The sequence below is a fragment of the Curcuma longa genome, unplaced genomic scaffold (assembly GCF_044706935.1).
Source record: "Curcuma longa cultivar G26 ecotype Majalengka, Jawa Barat unplaced genomic scaffold, ITB_CL_G26_1.1 utg18532_np1212_1030455_RagTag, whole genome shotgun sequence".
In the NCBI taxonomy this organism is placed as follows: Eukaryota; Viridiplantae; Streptophyta; class Magnoliopsida; order Zingiberales; family Zingiberaceae; genus Curcuma; species Curcuma longa.
This window is the reverse complement of record NW_027435598.1, coordinates 269757-287069: the sequence shown is the minus strand read 5'-3', so window position 1 is coordinate 287069 and position 17313 is coordinate 269757. Positions and strand designations below refer to the sequence as shown.

Below are 17313 nucleotides of genomic sequence, written 5' to 3'. Positions count from 1 at the left end.
TTAGGTTTTGGGTTTATTGTCGAAACATTCATTTTATTTTCTGGAATTCATTTACCTCCTCATTTTTTTGAAAATGTTCAATTAATATAAAAACTTTAGAAAAATAAGAAAAACAACCCCTTAATTATTTATATTGTTAAAAGCCACACTCTATCTTTTGATTAAACATTCGGTCGAAATCGAACGGATCAAATCGAACTAATTGATTGAGTTTTACCATTAAAATCAAACAAATCAAATAGATACAAAGTCGATTAATTCAGTTAATCAAAGTTATTTTAAAGAGTTAGAATTTTAGAGGATGAAGTACTATTTTGATAATTCATCCTTTTATTTTTCTACCAACATTTTTATTTTGATTTTCTTTATTTTTATTCACAAATAAAAATAACATACCCATAAAAAATTAATAACAAATTATCCTCGTAATCTTTGTGAGAAAATAACAAATTTTCTATTTACAATTTGATTATTTTTTATATTCTTATTGCTAACTATAGATTATGAAGAATAGAAATTGAAAAAAAAAACAACTCAAAGACTTTATCTTCAATTTTCTGATAGATTCATCGTCAACAACAAGAAGGGGAGCCATGTAAAATGGTAAAATCATTTTTTGTGATCTTGTGATCATGGTCTCAGACAATTCTTACAATACAAGATAAGACTATCCTGGAATCCTACATTAACGAAAGCTTACTGCACAAGGCTATCCCCTTATTCATCAACAATAACAACAACAAACTTCCCATGCACTTTCGAGCAGGTCATAATCTGTATCTGTAAAATTGTATCTGAAAGCAATTCATAAAATGTGATGAACAGAAAATAAGACAGACAAAACATGTAAAATTATAAAGATCAACATTTTAATGAATTGCAGCAGTTACCGAAGGGAATGAATCAGGATATTCTCACAACCATCTTATTCTTCCTTCCAGCAGATAATAAGAGCAGTTTGCCATCAACAATGTCGATTCCTTCGACCCTCTTTTCCTCAGTATCGACCCTTTTGTTATTCAAATAGAGGCCCCCTTGCCTCATCAGCCGTCTTGCTGCAGACTTGCTAGCCAGCAACCCAGTGGACACTGAGAGATCAATCAAAGAAGAGTTTAGCACTTGGTCATATGGCAAAGAACAAGATGGCACATCCTCCGCAATTCCTTCGATTGTTGCAGCATCCAACTGTGTCTCAGCTCCAGGTCTCAATGCTTCAGTTGCCTTCAAAGCTTCGGCGAGTCCCCCATCCCCGTGCACGAAGCTCGTGACCTCTTCCGCAAGCCTCCTCTGAGCTGTATTAGGAACATAACCAGGCTTCTTCATTTGTTCCTCTAGTTCTTCAATCTCTTCCATACTCAAAAAGGTAAGGATCTTCAAGAACCTTATGACATCAATGTCCGGGATCGAGAAGAAGTATTGATAGAACTTGTAGGGAGACAACATTGCCGCCGACAACCATATAGCCCCATCTTCGGATTTCCCAAACTTGGTACCATCACTCTTAAGCATGAGAGGGAAGGTCAAACCATAAGCCCCCTCGACTTGCAATATCTTTCGAATCAGTTCGGTGCCGGCGGTGATGTTGCCCCACTGATCGCTACCGCCAATCTGAACATTGACACCCATGTTTTTGAACATATATAGAAAGTCATAACCCTGCAACAGCTGATAAGTGAACTCAGTGTAGCTCATGCCTTCCTCTGAGGTTAATCTTCTCTTCACGCTCTCCTTTGCGATCATTATACCAACCCTAGCAAATCTTCCTACATCTCTCAGGAAGTCTAACAATTTGATGTCCTTCCACCAGTCGTAATTGTTCAGAATCACAAAAGAATCATCAAAGATCAAACCTTTGAGAGGTTTTGCTTCCTGGTCGTCGCCTTTCTCGGTTCCGGCGTTATTATCTTTGTTCCCTACCTTTCTTCCTAGAATTTCAGATATCAAATCCTTGATGCCGGCACTATTCCTCTCCAAGGTGTCTAGGTCGAGCTCCGGCCGCTCTAAGCTTTTTCCAGACGGATCTCCCACGCGGCCAGTGGCGCCACCGATCAGGGCAACAGCCTTGTGGCCGCAGCGCTGGAACCAGGAAAGGACAATGATCCCGAGGAGGTTCCCAAGGTGCAAGCTTTCAGCGGTGGGATCGAAGCCGCAGTACACCTTGAGGGGACTGGCGGCGGCGTTGGAGCACGCGGATCTGAGACTCTCGCTGGTGATGGACTCCACGAGGCCCCGTTCCTGGAGGATGTCGACGACGTTACGAGTGGCACAGGAACGGTCGGAGGGATCCAAGTCCAGGTTCGGCGCCGCGATGGTTTGAGGGGACGATTGCGAGGAGGAGCATCGACGGAGAAGAGGAACGGCGCGGCGGCGGAAGGAGAAGTTGGACAGCGGCACGGATGGCCAAAGGGGCTTTAGTCGGAGGAGGTGGAGGAGGGTAACGCGAGAAGCCTCTAGGGCGGCGGCGGCGGCGGCATGCCCCCGAAGCTTGTACGCGGACGGTAATGGTTCGTTGGAATAGGATTTTCGTGGAGTATAAGAAAATAAAAAATAAATGCAGTATAAAGTATAATGGGCCGATTCAGCCCGTCAAGTTTTATTCCAAATAATATAAAATGAAAATAGTAAAAGACAATAATAATTTATATAAAATAAAACACATCGTATTACATTTTATAAAAAATATTTTTACATAATTTAATAGTAACAAAATCTTCTGAAAGGTCGGCAGAATTATTAAAGTAATTGAGATTAATTTATTATTAAATGAATCTGTATTAAACATTTATATATTAAAACTGCATATTGGATAATGATTCTCGTATTTAGTTTATAAAAATATTATAGAGAATAGGTAAGAAATAATTTTTAAAATATTAAACCATTCTAAAATACTTTATTTTTTTTCCACTAGGTATTCAATTTATGTCCTACAGAACTCATCTGATAAATCAGAATTCTGGTACCAAAGAAAATGTATAATGTTTATAAGATCATAGTGTTCATTGTTCTAGTTGAAGTTCGAAAGACAAATTGATCGACCGAGAATAAATACATAGCAAATATAACACAAATTACATTGAAGCAGATAATCTAAATTTCTGTAGTTAAACAGCATTGTGAATATTATTACATCATGATTGTCGAATCAATTGCAGTACTGCAAAATCATGATATAAACAGGAAAAGAGAACACTTTCGAAATGAAACAAATGCTGAAGCTGCAATAACTGGTTATAACACACGAATACTGATGTTATATCTTTCAAATAAAATCCATCAGAGGATCAAGATGAAAAGAAATGCATCGATACATTTTTTTTTATTATCTTCAAACAAGCAGAAAGGCTTAAGGATCTAATAACCAGCACAGCATGAAGCCACTGGCACACCTTGCTCACAAAGGCAAAGAACGTCCTATACCGAAATTAAAGAACAACAAAAGATTAGCACAGATACAACAATCCACTACAATTCTGTAATAAATTTAACAATAAGCTCAGTACTATTTGATCAAACAGAGTTACAGGCAAAGAAAGGACATAAACCTATAATTTTGATTCTTTCGTCTACTCTTATGGTGCAATTAGTTCATACAAATGACTTTTATTTGCCATAATTCCGATAAAATAATTATTCCTATGTTTGGTTACAAAATTATCCTTAACTATTCCTTACTCTATTCCAGGAAATACACATAGGAGATTGCTACTCTATCCAAGTCCGTAAGAAATGCATATTTTGAATAGGCAGGCTGAAGTAGATCGACTAGGCAAAGATTGTCTATTACTCGGAGGAATGTTTTATCATTGTAAACACTTTTCTTGCACACTACTAACCGTATCCCAACAAACAAAACATAGGGATGAAAATGATCTGTCTATTAGTGTGGATTATAGATTCCTATTACATTCCCCATCGATCCAATTCTTTCAGAATAACTATTATAATCCTTATCAATTCCATTCCAAAATATCATATGTAGAACTATAGAAAAACAAGGAAAAGAATGAGGCAACAACATGCTCTATTCCACAAAAAATCATGATTTAGAATTCCTCACATGCAATGTTCTTCCCACCCTTCCTTGCACTCTCCCAAGCCATGGTCAGATGCGCTTGTTTAAACCTATCACCAAAATTATTAAAGACAAAAAGTTCCAACTTTGCAATAAAAATCAAGGCAATGACTACTCTTCCGATGTTAAAACCTTATGGAGACGTCAAAGATTTAGAAATGGTGTTGAATTTTGGCAGGAGAGACCCAATGGCAAGTGCAAATGTTCGTATGTAGGGCAAGCAACAAAGATTTAACATGTTGATACGATTTCAAGGATGTTCATGGCTGATACCTTGGGAGAGCCAACTCCAGCATGAAGAATCGACCGCGATGAAGGATTTGAGACGGGCGGATGCGATGGCGCTGTGAAGCGGCATCAGCGACTCGACGCTTCCCAATGCCGGCGCAATGGACCTGACGAGCTCTCATCAAAAGTAATAAAGGTAAGAGTTGAAGGTATGAAAAAGGAAGGAATTTTTGTAACAAGGGAACTGGAGGGGAGTTTCTTCACCTCCTCAGGGTTGAGGCAGCTCTACGCGACGGTGCAGAGTTCGAGAGCACGGATCTGGTGCGCCCCGCGACGGATCTCGCGGTGGCCATGGCGGCGGACCTGCAAAGCGACGCCATGGCGCTCTTCGGGAACGGGGACGAATTCGGGCACTTAAGCCCTAGACCCTGGGCGACCAGGCATATCGAATCAACGGTCACAAATCGATCGCACCGTTGCCGAAACATCATCCTATCAATTGCCTTTTTTTTATGTTTTCAAAAAAAAAAAACTGAAAGCACGATCAAAAAAGGCAAATTCTGGATATGTGCGGCCGGTGGCCGGTGGCCGGCGGCGACCATGGTCCTCATGGTGATCGTGATGAGCACCCAGAGAAAGCCGCGCCGCCTCAAGTTGTACTCCAGGTAACTCAAAACTCTCCTCTTTCTCTCCCTTCAATCTTCCTCGTCATTTCGTCGAGTCTTCTGTCCAACCCTAGCAGCCAGAAGCAGTAGGAACTCATCCGCATCGTCTTCTCAGGTCAGAAATCCCTATGTGTTGCATACTGCGTTGCAAATTCAATATCAATTTCGCTGGAGCAGATTTAATCTTCGACCCAGTAAATCTTTCCTGCTAAATACTTGAAGTCTCTCAGTGGAGATTATCAAGAACAGAACAATTTCCTGATAAATTGATCATGGCGATTCCTTAAAAACTTGATTTTTATCCAGAAACTGTCCAAAAACTATGATTGATTGTCAGAACGTTGGACAAAGTTAAAGCTGTAACAATTAAAATAATTTTAGAGCAGCTTTAATAAAAATTGTTCTAACAAGGTCATTTTTATCAATTGATCTATGCTTAACAATTTTGTAAAATTGCTCCATGTTAAAGTTATTTTAGTGCATTTTTCTATCAAAATTGCTGTATGTTTTGAACAAATTAGAGTAGTTTTAATAAATATTTGACGAGTTTTTGTCTGTAGTAAAATAATTTTAACTAATTTAAAGTATAATGTAGTAATTTTGATTAAAATTATTATGATAATATTAAAATAGGGATATTTTGGAATAACTCTTTTGATATTATTATTTAAAAAAATGGAGCACTTTTTTATGATGATAAAAACAAGAGGAGCTTAATTTTGCCCTTCATTTTTTTTTGTTAAATTAGAAGCTTTATTCAAATTCCTAAATTATGGATCAAAGTTACCGGTCTTCTTCTCAAATTGCAGATTTTTTTAAAAAAAATAAAATTTAAATAAAAAAATTTCACGAACAAAAATATTAAACGGAATCGGTTCGTCCATTTCGAAAAAATCTGGGCCCATATAAGAACCCCGGTTAACCAACGCGATAGCCCGCGTTCGCAAGCCCTATATTTTTCTCGGCCGCCACTCGCCGTCGCCGCCAGCCTCCGCGCAGCTCCGCCTCGACCCAGCGACACAGATCTGACCAATCCTCGTTCTTCTATCGTCAACACGTTAGGCTTGTACAAGTCTAGGTTCCGTGTAACGATGAAGGTCAGTCGCACTTTGGCCTAATCTTTATTCTGGCGTGAATTCGTTTTTTCAGCATCGATTTGTGTGTGTGTTTATTTTCTTCCCTATTCGCGCTGCCGCGGTAACAGATAGCGGTGGAAGGATGCTTGCACGGGGAGTTGGATAAGGTTTACGCCACGATTCAGCATATCGAGCAGGTGGAGAACACGAAGATTGACCTTCTTCTTTGTTGCGGCGACTTTCAGGTATTTGAATTAACCAATATTTGTTACTGGCCTACGCATAAGCTAACAGGCTAATATGAATCTGCCAAAATGATCCAAACCAAGCATAATATATTTTAGGCGTTGTAAGTTAATTCCTAGAGCAGAAATCATAAATACGCCTGAAGACAATGCAATTGACCTGCGTTAAAAATCCGATCAAAACCATCTGGATGTGAAAACAAATTCTGAATCTAGTGCATGATGATACTAGGTCAAAACCTCTAGTAGAAAAATTCATCATCTTTCTCTAATTACACTTGGTGATCATATTTCAGACAAGAGGAAGGTAATGATGTCTACTTCAACACCAACGACATATTTTTTTTGCCTTGGACGATTTGTACAACCACAAAGTTTTTTGCCTTTGTTTTTTAGCTAGTTTGCAAAATGCAGTCCATTGTCGTAAATTTTCTTTCACTTCTCTCTTTACATTGGTAAACTGTGCTTACAGTCTCCTGTAGAAAAAAGTGTAAGTTTAGGCCTTACGTAGATGGCAATTTCTAGATTATTTTGTAGTTTTGCGTTCATATAGCTATCACTGAATTGGAATTAATTTTGGGCACATTGTATTTGATTTGGATAGCATCAAGTAGATTTAATCTACCTAATGTCTTAACAAACCACAAATTTACCTTTTTTTAGGACACTAATAAAAATTATAGAAGCCATCATTCATTTGAAATTCTTATCACCGACTCTTTTACTTAAGAGGCAACTAGCTATAGAGTGATCCTAGTTGCAAACTGAACTGATGCAGGATATCATTACCTTACTAGTTAGTCTTAAGACATCATTAATGAACAAAATTTTGATGCAAAGTATTTTTCTCCCCCTTTTGTTTTTAATGAATGGTTAAAGCAACCCTCTCTTGGGGAAATATTCTAGAAATAATGGACCCGATCCTAACTTTGTCTTTGCAGTAGTGAAATTCAAGATACTTCTTTTGTTTGAGATTAAGTTGACATATTATCCATTAAATTTGGTATTGTTTCCTAATCATTGAGATATTTGACAATTCTTGCATATGAATTACAGTAATCTGATGTAGTAGGAAATTATTTGCAATAGAGCATATGCATTTCTTCCTTGTATCAGTCTAACAATGCCTACTGGCCTACTGACTGTATATAACTTTTTTTTGATTTTATAAAACAAATCTTTCAAACGAGTTTATATATATCAACCCAAAGAAAGCAAATTACATTTTCCACTTGTTTGCCTCAATTCACTTCTTTTTTACCTCTTTAATCTTTTTTGTGTAGGCGGTCAGAAATGAAAATGATCTTGAAAGCTTAAGTTGCCCTCCAAAGTATCGAAGTATGAATTCATTTTGGAAGTATTATTCTGGGCAAGCAGTAGCACCAGTTCCAACTATATTCATTGGTGGGAACCATGAAGCATCAAATTACTTATGGGAATTGTGAGTCTCTTTCCCTCATAGTCATATAATTGATTATTTATTTATTTTATTTCTCTTTTGCTTTAATTGTAGCATAAAAAGAATATATGGAATGGTTTGTACACGGTTAGATAATTTACAAGGGCTTTTGCCCATGTATCATTTTGATGTTTGAAAGTTGTTTTAGACCTTACAAAGTGAGACAATTCAGCTATATTTCTGTCCCAATGCTTAAGTGCTCCATATATCTTGCATGATCCACACTGTTAAATGTTTGATAGTTTAACTATATGTTACATCTCATAGGACCACAATGTCATTATCTACACCAAGCTTAGATTCATTGGTGGAAACTAAAACTCCCAAATACCCACAACGCTTGTGTAGTTGTATGTAAGCTAAAACTAAACGTCAGATCAGGTTATGTTATCATTTTCAGTCTTTTCTTTTTTATCAAAAGGCTATCTTGCAAAGGTTGTTACTATGAAAAAGATTTGGTCGTTTTTGTAACAATAGTCAGTTAATTTAGGTCAATTCAAATGACCTATTTTCAATTTTTCAAGTCTCCATTTATTTATTAAAATTAATAAATTTAGAAGAATAGTTGTGTGCTAGTTTCTCATAATGATGACTTTTCTTATCGGAGGAATAGGGAAGACAAGAGAAGGGATGCATAGAAAAGTGGAGGGATGGGTAAGGGAAGGGGGGAAAAGGTATTTTGCTTTTTTCTTACTTGTGCGGGAGAGGGAAATATTTCAAAATAAAAATCCACAACCCTTCTCAAAGACTAATTGTGTTTCTTTGACCACTAATGAAGCCTCCTTTGCTTTCTACCTACATTTGGATGTTACGAACACAGAATTTTCTGTCTGCTTTATCTCCTTTACCATCCAAATAATTTTCTCCCTCTTTTATTCTTTCAGCCTCTATGTTCCCCCTCCTTTCTTTCCGGCTGTCAGCTAAGGCTTTAACTTTCTTTATATGCATTGTTACATTGTAACTTCTAAATGTTGCAATAGTTTGCCATGTGTTGATATTCAGGCCCATCATTATTCTTGTTTTTGATATCATATGAATATTGATAACATCTATTTGTTGGTTTCTTGATATTTGTTTGCTAGATATTATGGTGGATGGGCTGCACCTAATATTTATTTCTTGGGCTACTCTGGTGTGATCAAGTTTGGCAACATAAGAATCGGTGGACTCTCTGGGATTTATAAGTCTGGCCATTATCATCTAGGCAAGTTTATTTTTCAATCATTTTACATGCATACTTATTTTGTGTCAATCATGCCTTGTATTTTCTTTCGTACTTTAAGCAAAAAAGTTGTTTCATTACTTGCTGTCTATAAATTTTCAATCATTTTACGCGCACACTTATTTTGTGTTAATCATGCCTTCTGTTTTATTTGGTATTTTGAGTAAAAGAAATTATTTCACTACTTTCTGCCTGCAAGCTGTTTTTCATCATATCATTTCCTTGATAGTTGATAGTGGAGTGTATTTGACATCCTCTATAGGTCATTCTCCCATCACTTATTTGCTTCCCATTCAATCTTTTTATCAGCCTGAAGTTAGATTGAGCTATTTGATTGCTTTATCTGAGGCAAAATAAGATCATTATATGATGCTTCCCTTGTGTGTTCTGATTATGTACCTTCTGAGCAGGACATTTTGAGAGACCTCCATATAATGATAGGGATCTTCGGTCTGTGTATCATATTCGTGAATATGATGTGATGAAGCTCAAGCAAATTAAGGACCCAATTGATGTTTTCATATCTCATGATTGGCCTGTTGGTATCTATGAATATGGAAACCTGAAGAGTCTTGTTCAACATAAACCATTTTTTAAAGAAGAGGTATATTTTAGTTCTCATGCATACTTTTTCTATAATTTCCTAATCTTATAAATGAAAATAACTTGTATGCAGCATGACGTCTGTCACGTGTTTAGTACAGTTTTTATTTACTGTATATATATTGCTTATCTGGTTTAGGAGCAAAAGATTGTGCCATGACTTTTTTGTGTATTAGAAGTCAATATCAGGATCATTAACTTCATTAATTTATTTCAGTGCAATCTAGACCAGGCTGAATTAAAGTTCCAGATAGATATTCATATCTGCAATTATTTATTATCGAGATTGTAAAGCATACTTTTTAAAATTTGCATTTTTTTCAAGAAAATCTCTCAGCAATGATGTTTCCTGCAAGAATCTAATGCTTATTCAAGCATCATCACAGCCCCTCTACCTGTCAAATATCCAAAGCATTTTCAGCTAACGTATGCAAGATATTCAAGAATTATCTCACAACTCCCTATTTGCTTTATTCAACATGAATAGATCTATCATAACGAAGATGTCTTTTTCTCATTTTCTTCATAACGGAACTTAGTAATTTGTAAAATTACTGAGATTTCCATATTCCACATGGATGGATGACACATTTTATATGATTGTCTTGATGCTATTGCAATTCATGCAAGTAATCTGAGTGTTGTAGTTTTTCCTCAGATACAGAAGAGAACTCTTGGTAGTATGCCTGCTGCAGAGCTGCTGAGCCAACTGAAGCCTCAGTATTGGTTTTCAGCTCATCTTCACTGCAAATTTTCAGCTGTTGTTAAGCACAAGGAAGATGGTTCTATAACAAAGTTCCTAGCCCTTGACAAATGCCTTCCAGGTCGGAGTTTTTTACAGGTAGGAATTTCAATGTTTATTTCACCATGTTAGTTTGCAAGATGTGAAAACAATTGAAAAACTAAATTTATTTTCTATGATAGATTATTGATATCAACTCAAACTCAGGACCTCATGAAATTCACTATGATGATGAATGGCTGGCTATAACAAGAAAGTTTAATAGTGTCTTTCCATTGAGCAGAAAATCTATTCACTTTAGGTCGGAATTGCTATTTGTTTATTAGTTGTGCTTCATATGTACATTATATTATGTTAGTAACCAAAGCTTATCACTGTCATTTTGCATGCAGGCCCGAACAGTATGACAAGCAAGACTATTGTGAGTGGGTGAGAAATAAACTAAATGTCAGAGGGGCCAGACCATTTGATTTTGTGCAGACTGTTGCACCTTTTCACCCTTCTCAGCCACTCACCAACAGATCAACTACAGGTAATAACAGGATCCTTGATTTTCAACTTTTGACTATGGTCAGATATTCAAAAGTTTCAATTTGAGTCTTCTAGTATTTGAATTAATATTATGTATGCACTTTCCTATTCATAAAAATGTAAATTGGTCCTACAAGTTAATATGCATGCATCCATGGTGATTTGAGTCATATAGAATCATATTCTGGACATGATTTCCTATTCATGCTCACCCAAGCAATATGCTAAAATTTTTGTTTCCTGCCAGGTCAAAGAGTACTTGGAGTCAGTAGACTCTGGTCTCTTTTATCTCCTGTGTAATACCTGAGTTGTGTGACCTTGAAGATAATAAACTTAAAATAATGTTGTTTTTCTTTCACATTTATTATGTATTTAATCACTTCCAATCTGAGTGTGTGTGATGCAAGTTTATTTACCCAGTTGTTGTCTTATGTAGATTTTCGTAAACAATTGTCTTCACTGTAGACCCTTTTTCCCATATATCCTGGATGTGATGATTTAACAATTTGCTAATTAATTGGCTCATGGAACCAACTCCGCTCAATCCACTTACCGTTGGGAGTATGTGAATTGTCTCTGAAAAAGTACTAGATGCAACAGTGTAATCTACGTACATTGGACTGCCTCCATTTTGCCCTTTTTATGATTTGCATGGTTTTTTCCCTCATTATATTTACACATCTCTGATTGCGTGAAAAGGTTTTATTAATACTTAAAACCTTGTGGAATATCTGGCACCACCTTTTTTATTTCTTATGCTTCATTATGGGGTTATTGATGTTCAAGCTCTTCCATTAATTGCAGGACATTGTCGGAACCCCCAGACAGAGTCATTGTTGGAGTTTTTAGAGCTCCCTTATCTTCTTGATACTGCTGTAGAGGCCAATACACCAACGCAAAATAAACATACTGTTGATTCTAGAGGTATTCTATTAACTTACAGATGTTTGAAATATTGTGCATTTTCTCTATCTTTCCTTATTATCTGCACAACTCTGTTAGCTAAATTTGTATAGAAAAAGGCTTAGTTTGTTTTGAAGAAATGTTGCTAGGATTTGAATAAAAATTTTCTGTTCTAATATTTAATATTGCTTCTGAATAGAAATGTGGATAAGATTCTGTTCATATTACAGTGTAGGTTTACAGTGTATCTCACTTGAGCTAGCATTGATTGTTGAGCTCAGTCCATTCCCTGGGTCATCGATGAAGAAATGTGCCTTGCCTTCCTCTGTTTCCAGAGGCCACCCAAACTGCAATAATTAGCCATTTGTTTCAGATTCCTCCTAAAAGTTAAAACCTATCAACCCATAAGATTTCTGACTCTTAGAAATGTGCCTACTAAAAGAGTTGCTTTCAGCACCGAGATAATTTTTGTCTTGACCAGAGACTACATTGTTTTCACGTGCTTAAATACAAAGGGCGGTATTGACCTGATAATGCTTGTGGACATTGTGAAGCCCTCCTCCAATTTGTTTACCGAATAACATATTATTGATTGTGCAACATTGTCAAAATTTTCTTCTTGTTTTTCCTTGATATTTATCTATAATCGCACAAGCCATGAATGGTAAAACAAACTACATTCGTCATGGAGAGGAATCTACACATTTTTTGTCATATCGTTGTTTTCTTATTATCTAGCGCTACCATTGTCTTGGAGCACTCGATTCTTACTGTCATTGTATTCATTGTATTTCTCCATACATATGAGTCTTCTGCATGCCCTCAAATGTTATGTTCTCTTTTTATGAATTCATTCAATATTGGCAGTATAACTGAATTTTTTTTTTGGATGTTTGTTCAGTTCTGTAATCAAAATTTACCTTTCATTATGATCACTGCCCCCATGCATCTTCAGGCTTATGTGTTCGGACCATTGCAATGGACTCACGATTTCTCCATAATTCAATCGGTCACAACTATTAATGCAACTTTCTCGTTATTCTTGGCAGATTCTTGGAATCAATATCAGGACGATGGTAAATCTGCTGGAGATGAGAATATCATTGAACTCGATGAACTTGAAGATGATGAAGATGAAGATGATGTATAACATCACCTGTTGCTATTAGCTGCTGTTGCCATTAGCTGCCTTTTTCTCCGTGTAAAATATCACTAAGGATGTTTATACTCTTGATGATTGTATCTATAGACTTGCACTGGAAATTACGGACTTCTCTAGCTTGTTTTATAAAGATTCCTAATCAGTCAAGGACGAATCACTCTGATTTTTACCTTTGATATTGCTTTAGATCCAGTAGATGACTTGAAAAAGGATAATTAACTATCGTGAGAGGGGCATAATCTGTATATCTTTCTTTTGTTTATCATTGATACATTTCCTATCATGTGCTTAGGTTGTGAAGGCTGTATTTAAATTTTTAGTTACTGTGATCATGGTTTCAAGCATTAATTGATATTGTATGGCATGGTTAAATAATTATATTTGCCTAATTTAATAATTACTTTGCCTAATTAACCATTATGGTATAATTTAATATAATTAATTAACTTTATGGTACCCATTATCATATTTAATCTAAAAGAAACCTTTACTAATTCCTTTCATCTCTTAAGCATTTGAATCCGATTAATTGGATCATCAAATCCTTTAATATCAGATAATGGCAAAGGATCTTCTTAATTTAGATTTTAATATCAAATAAATCTAACTTTCATCACGGTAACAAAGTATGCTTTTGTGATATAATATTCGAGTCTTTGAGACATAGCTGAGTTGGTTATAATGAAGTAGAGTTGTTGAAATACCCTTCTATTGTAGTTAATTACAGCTTCTAGATTTATGTACTTACAAATGGTCTTGGATCGATCCTTTTATTAAATAGATGTAATATTTGATGATCCAACAATTATTTATAGAATTAGATTACAATTATAAAAAAACAAACTTAATATATGATTGTGAAAAAATATATATTTCAAAGTACATAAATTTGCATTTTTTATTTTAGTTAAAAAATAATAATTAATTTCTGTTTTCTATTAAAAAAAACATGTCTGTGTTGATAATACATACAATTTTGTTCATTGGACTTTAAATGCAATCATAATTGATTGATGCTTGACATCATTGCTAGTGTCAGCTTACACTGTTTTTTCCTCAAAAACATATTTAATTATATTATTAAAAAATAATATTAAAAAAATCAGTCCCCATCTCTTTGGATTCCCAAGTAGATGCCATGCCAACTTTAAAGCAAATCTTGATGACACGTCAGCATGAAGTTGATAATGCCCCAGCACTTAAAATAATGGCTTAAGACCATTCCTCAGAATCTGAAATGAATAAAATATTTTATTTACTAAATAATAGCAACATGGGTAAAAAATCAAAGAAACTTTTTTTTTATAATCAGTCATTCATTTTTTTTTATTAAAACATCTTCCATCACTCTATTAGATGATCTAGTTACTTTCAATTATATTATTCAATATTAAATTTAGATTATAATAAATTATGAAAACATAATTATTATAATATTATAATAATTATAATTTTATAATTACTATTATAGTTATAATCGTTATGATTTCATAACTACTATAATACAGATTTATCTTGTTCAATAATATTCACATTGTAATAGTTATGAAACTGTAACTGTTATAATTATAATAATAGTAGTTACGAAATTATAAGTTGTTATAATATTATAGTAATTATTATTTTACAACTATTATAATGCGAACTTATCCTATTTGTATAATTGACGGACTAATTTTAAAATTTAATATGTGGGATAGAAGATAACAATATTAAATAATATATTTAAAAAATATTAAATAATATATTTGAATGGATTAGATTCATGTAAATACATAGACGTTAGGGGCTGTTATGTCACAGGGCTAGTGGGGTGGGACATTTGATAAAAAAAAAATGAAAGATTAAAAAAAAACATACTCTTTCGATTTTTTTTTCCAATAATAAAGATTTTATGAGCTTAGCGTACGTGGATCGTGTGACATTAGATAAGCTATTTCTAATTTTCATTTATATTTATCATATTAAATCTCCTTGCAAGTAGGTTATTATGGCATGACTTCCTTTTCCGAAAAAAAATATTGTATAATTTCATTGGAGAAAAATATTTTTGTATATATATAAACTATTGGTTTAAGCAATAATATTAATTTCTAAATATTTTTAATAAAAAAATGTGGCCATTTATTGTAGTGCATGTTTTACACGTTGGGTTAGATGATTTGATGCAATAGGGAGGAGATAAGGTTTCCTGATGAATTTCATATTATTTTACTTGTATAATTAATTAGTTGGACCTTTATGATAATGCTAATTAATTTTAATGGAGAAAGAATAATTGCATTATTATATTCATGATGTCTTTGGAGTTTTAGACATTGGATTTGTGTTTAGTTTAGACTAAATTAAAGCAGTTGATTAAAATTACTTAAAGCATACTTATTCTAAAGAAGAATATTAAAGGAAAAAATTTTGAAAAACACAAATAAAAGATAATGAGGGATCTAATTTGGAGAAAAATATAGAAGGTTTTTTTTTCATGTGTGTATGAGAATGTGTAAAATTGTATATAATAAATTCTTTTTTACGATTTCATATTGACGGAAGCTTCGTATCTGATTATTATTATTATTATTTTTTAATGTATGAGAATGTGAATTGAGCTTTTGGTTGGTAATAGCCGAAATAATTGTACGTGGGGTAGGGTTAGTTGGTTTGGTGAATTAGACTCGTGCCCTAATGTCATTGCGAGACATGGCACATCGCTCCTCATGTGAAGCCGTACAAGATTGTCTCCCCCTTTTTTTCTTTTCTTTTCATTTTTAACCTCCATTAATTATTTCATTAATTAATTGGTTAATTGCATATCCCTTTCTTAATCAATCAATCGATTGATTGATTGATTCATATGTTTGATTCTGTCGCGATGACTGAGATTCTGTGCCATTCTCTCAAATAATTGAAGGTACATATTGCTTTTGACTAAGAGTTATTTAATCTCAATTAAATATCAATTGAGTTTGTGTTTTAGGCCGGGGGAAATAAAATTAAACTTCTTCTAAGATTATTAAAAGCTTCTAAATCTTTTGCTTTTACTACTACACCAAACAATATAATTATTGCTAAATAATTACGCTTTTAAGTTTAATTTCACACGTTCTTCAAAGTTAATCAATATTACTCCATAAAGGAGTTAAGCCAATGTAAATTTTGTGTTGTTCAAGATATTTTTTAATAAGTTATCTAAGTCAACTCAAGCCGAATGTAAAATGAACTGAATCATTGAAATTGATTGTTAAAGTTTGAATTAATTTCATAATATATCGAGTTTGATTTATTTAGATGTTTATAGTACTCTTAATGAGAGTATATTTGATTGTTTAAACATTTTATATTTTGAAATTTATCTTATTAGTTTTGAGAATTTATTTATTTATTTACAACTTTCAATAAGAAATCTATTATTAATGAACATGATTTATAAATTATATATATGAACATTATTTATGAATAATTTATAATCACAATTCATAAATATTAATAAGTTGAACACATACAAGTTCAATCGTTTTCATTTAATTTGATGAATTATTCAATCTTATTTATTTAATATTTAATATAAATAAATAAATTCTTATTAAATCAAACCTAAAATTTGCTCAAGGACATCTAATTCATTTATAACCCTAACTACTATATTATACAAACATAAAATGGTTTAAGTTAACTCATATCATGTTTAATATTACTAGTTCAAGATTCTACTATTCTAAGATCTTAACAATTAAGTAGTTAGAACAATAAAAACTACTTCTTTACCACAAGGATCCTCTGTAAATCATGCATTTACATATACAAAAATAAAAGAAAGGGAAAAGAGAGCAAGAGAGAGATTGTTGTAATTAAATAGCAATGATTTGTATGGCATTCATGAAGCAATAAATGAGAGTTGTTGTAATTAAATAGCAATGATTTGTCTGGCATTCATGAAGCAATAAATGACAGTTGCTATTGATAGCTTGATATCTACTCTCCTCTCCTTAGCTGTGGTCCTATTAGACAACACACTAACAAATGAATTTGGATAAAAATTACATCTTAATTTTTTTCAAATCAATCAATCGTGCACAATTATCTAATTATTTTCTTATACATTATTTTTATTATTATAAATCAATCTAGCACATTAGAATAATTATAAAATCATAACTACTATAATATATATAGTAATTAAAAATTTCATAACTACTACTATATGAATGGCAAATTAACAAAGATCACGAAATCGTAACTATTAGAACATAAATATTTTTAAACAGATTAAATATAAACTATAATAGCTACAAAATAATAGCTAATATAACATAATTGTTAAAACATAAATATTTTTGAACATTATATCAATTACAAAATACATGATGGATTCAGGATTTAAACTAAAAATAATATTAAAAGATAATTA

The 17313-nt window shown here is 33.5% G+C and overlaps 3 protein-coding genes across 4 annotated transcripts; 1 reads left to right on the top strand and 2 right to left on the bottom strand.

The window, feature by feature from the left end:
* Window positions 1-653: 653 nt before the first annotated feature.
* On the bottom strand, window positions 654-2517 carry LOC141819818 (tyrosine--tRNA ligase, chloroplastic/mitochondrial; the record flags this gene model as incomplete). Its single annotated transcript, XM_074707075.1, has 2 exons — window positions 654-794; window positions 891-2517. A coding segment is annotated over one exon (1614 nt), but the record flags the coding sequence as incomplete, so codon positions are not given.
* A 684-nt stretch (window positions 2518-3201) lies between these two features.
* On the bottom strand, window positions 3202-4733 carry LOC141819819 (uncharacterized). 2 transcript variants are annotated; one of them, XM_074707076.1, is made up of 4 exons: window positions 4568-4732; window positions 4349-4470; window positions 4061-4125; window positions 3202-3414 (listed from the first exon to the last, which is right to left on the bottom strand). In XM_074707076.1, exons 1-3 carry the CDS (start codon window positions 4681-4683, stop codon window positions 4106-4108), a joined length of 258 nt encoding a protein of 85 aa, XP_074563177.1. In that variant the 5' UTR covers window positions 4684-4732; the 3' UTR covers window positions 3202-3414; window positions 4061-4105. The 2 variants fall into 2 exon arrangements, with proteins under 2 accessions (XP_074563177.1, XP_074563178.1); XM_074707077.1 differs by lacking the exon at window positions 4061-4125 and having other exon boundaries at window positions 4568-4733.
* A 1179-nt stretch (window positions 4734-5912) lies between these two features.
* Window positions 5913-13087, top strand: LOC141819816 (lariat debranching enzyme). The gene is made up of 10 exons (XM_074707070.1): window positions 5913-6065; window positions 6173-6289; window positions 7573-7730; window positions 8831-8952; window positions 9381-9574; window positions 10232-10414; window positions 10498-10616; window positions 10708-10847; window positions 11651-11770; window positions 12799-13087. Exons 1-10 carry the CDS (start codon window positions 6060-6062, stop codon window positions 12897-12899), a joined length of 1260 nt encoding a protein of 419 aa, XP_074563171.1. The 5' UTR covers window positions 5913-6059; the 3' UTR covers window positions 12900-13087.
* Window positions 13088-17313: the final 4226 nt, after the last annotated feature.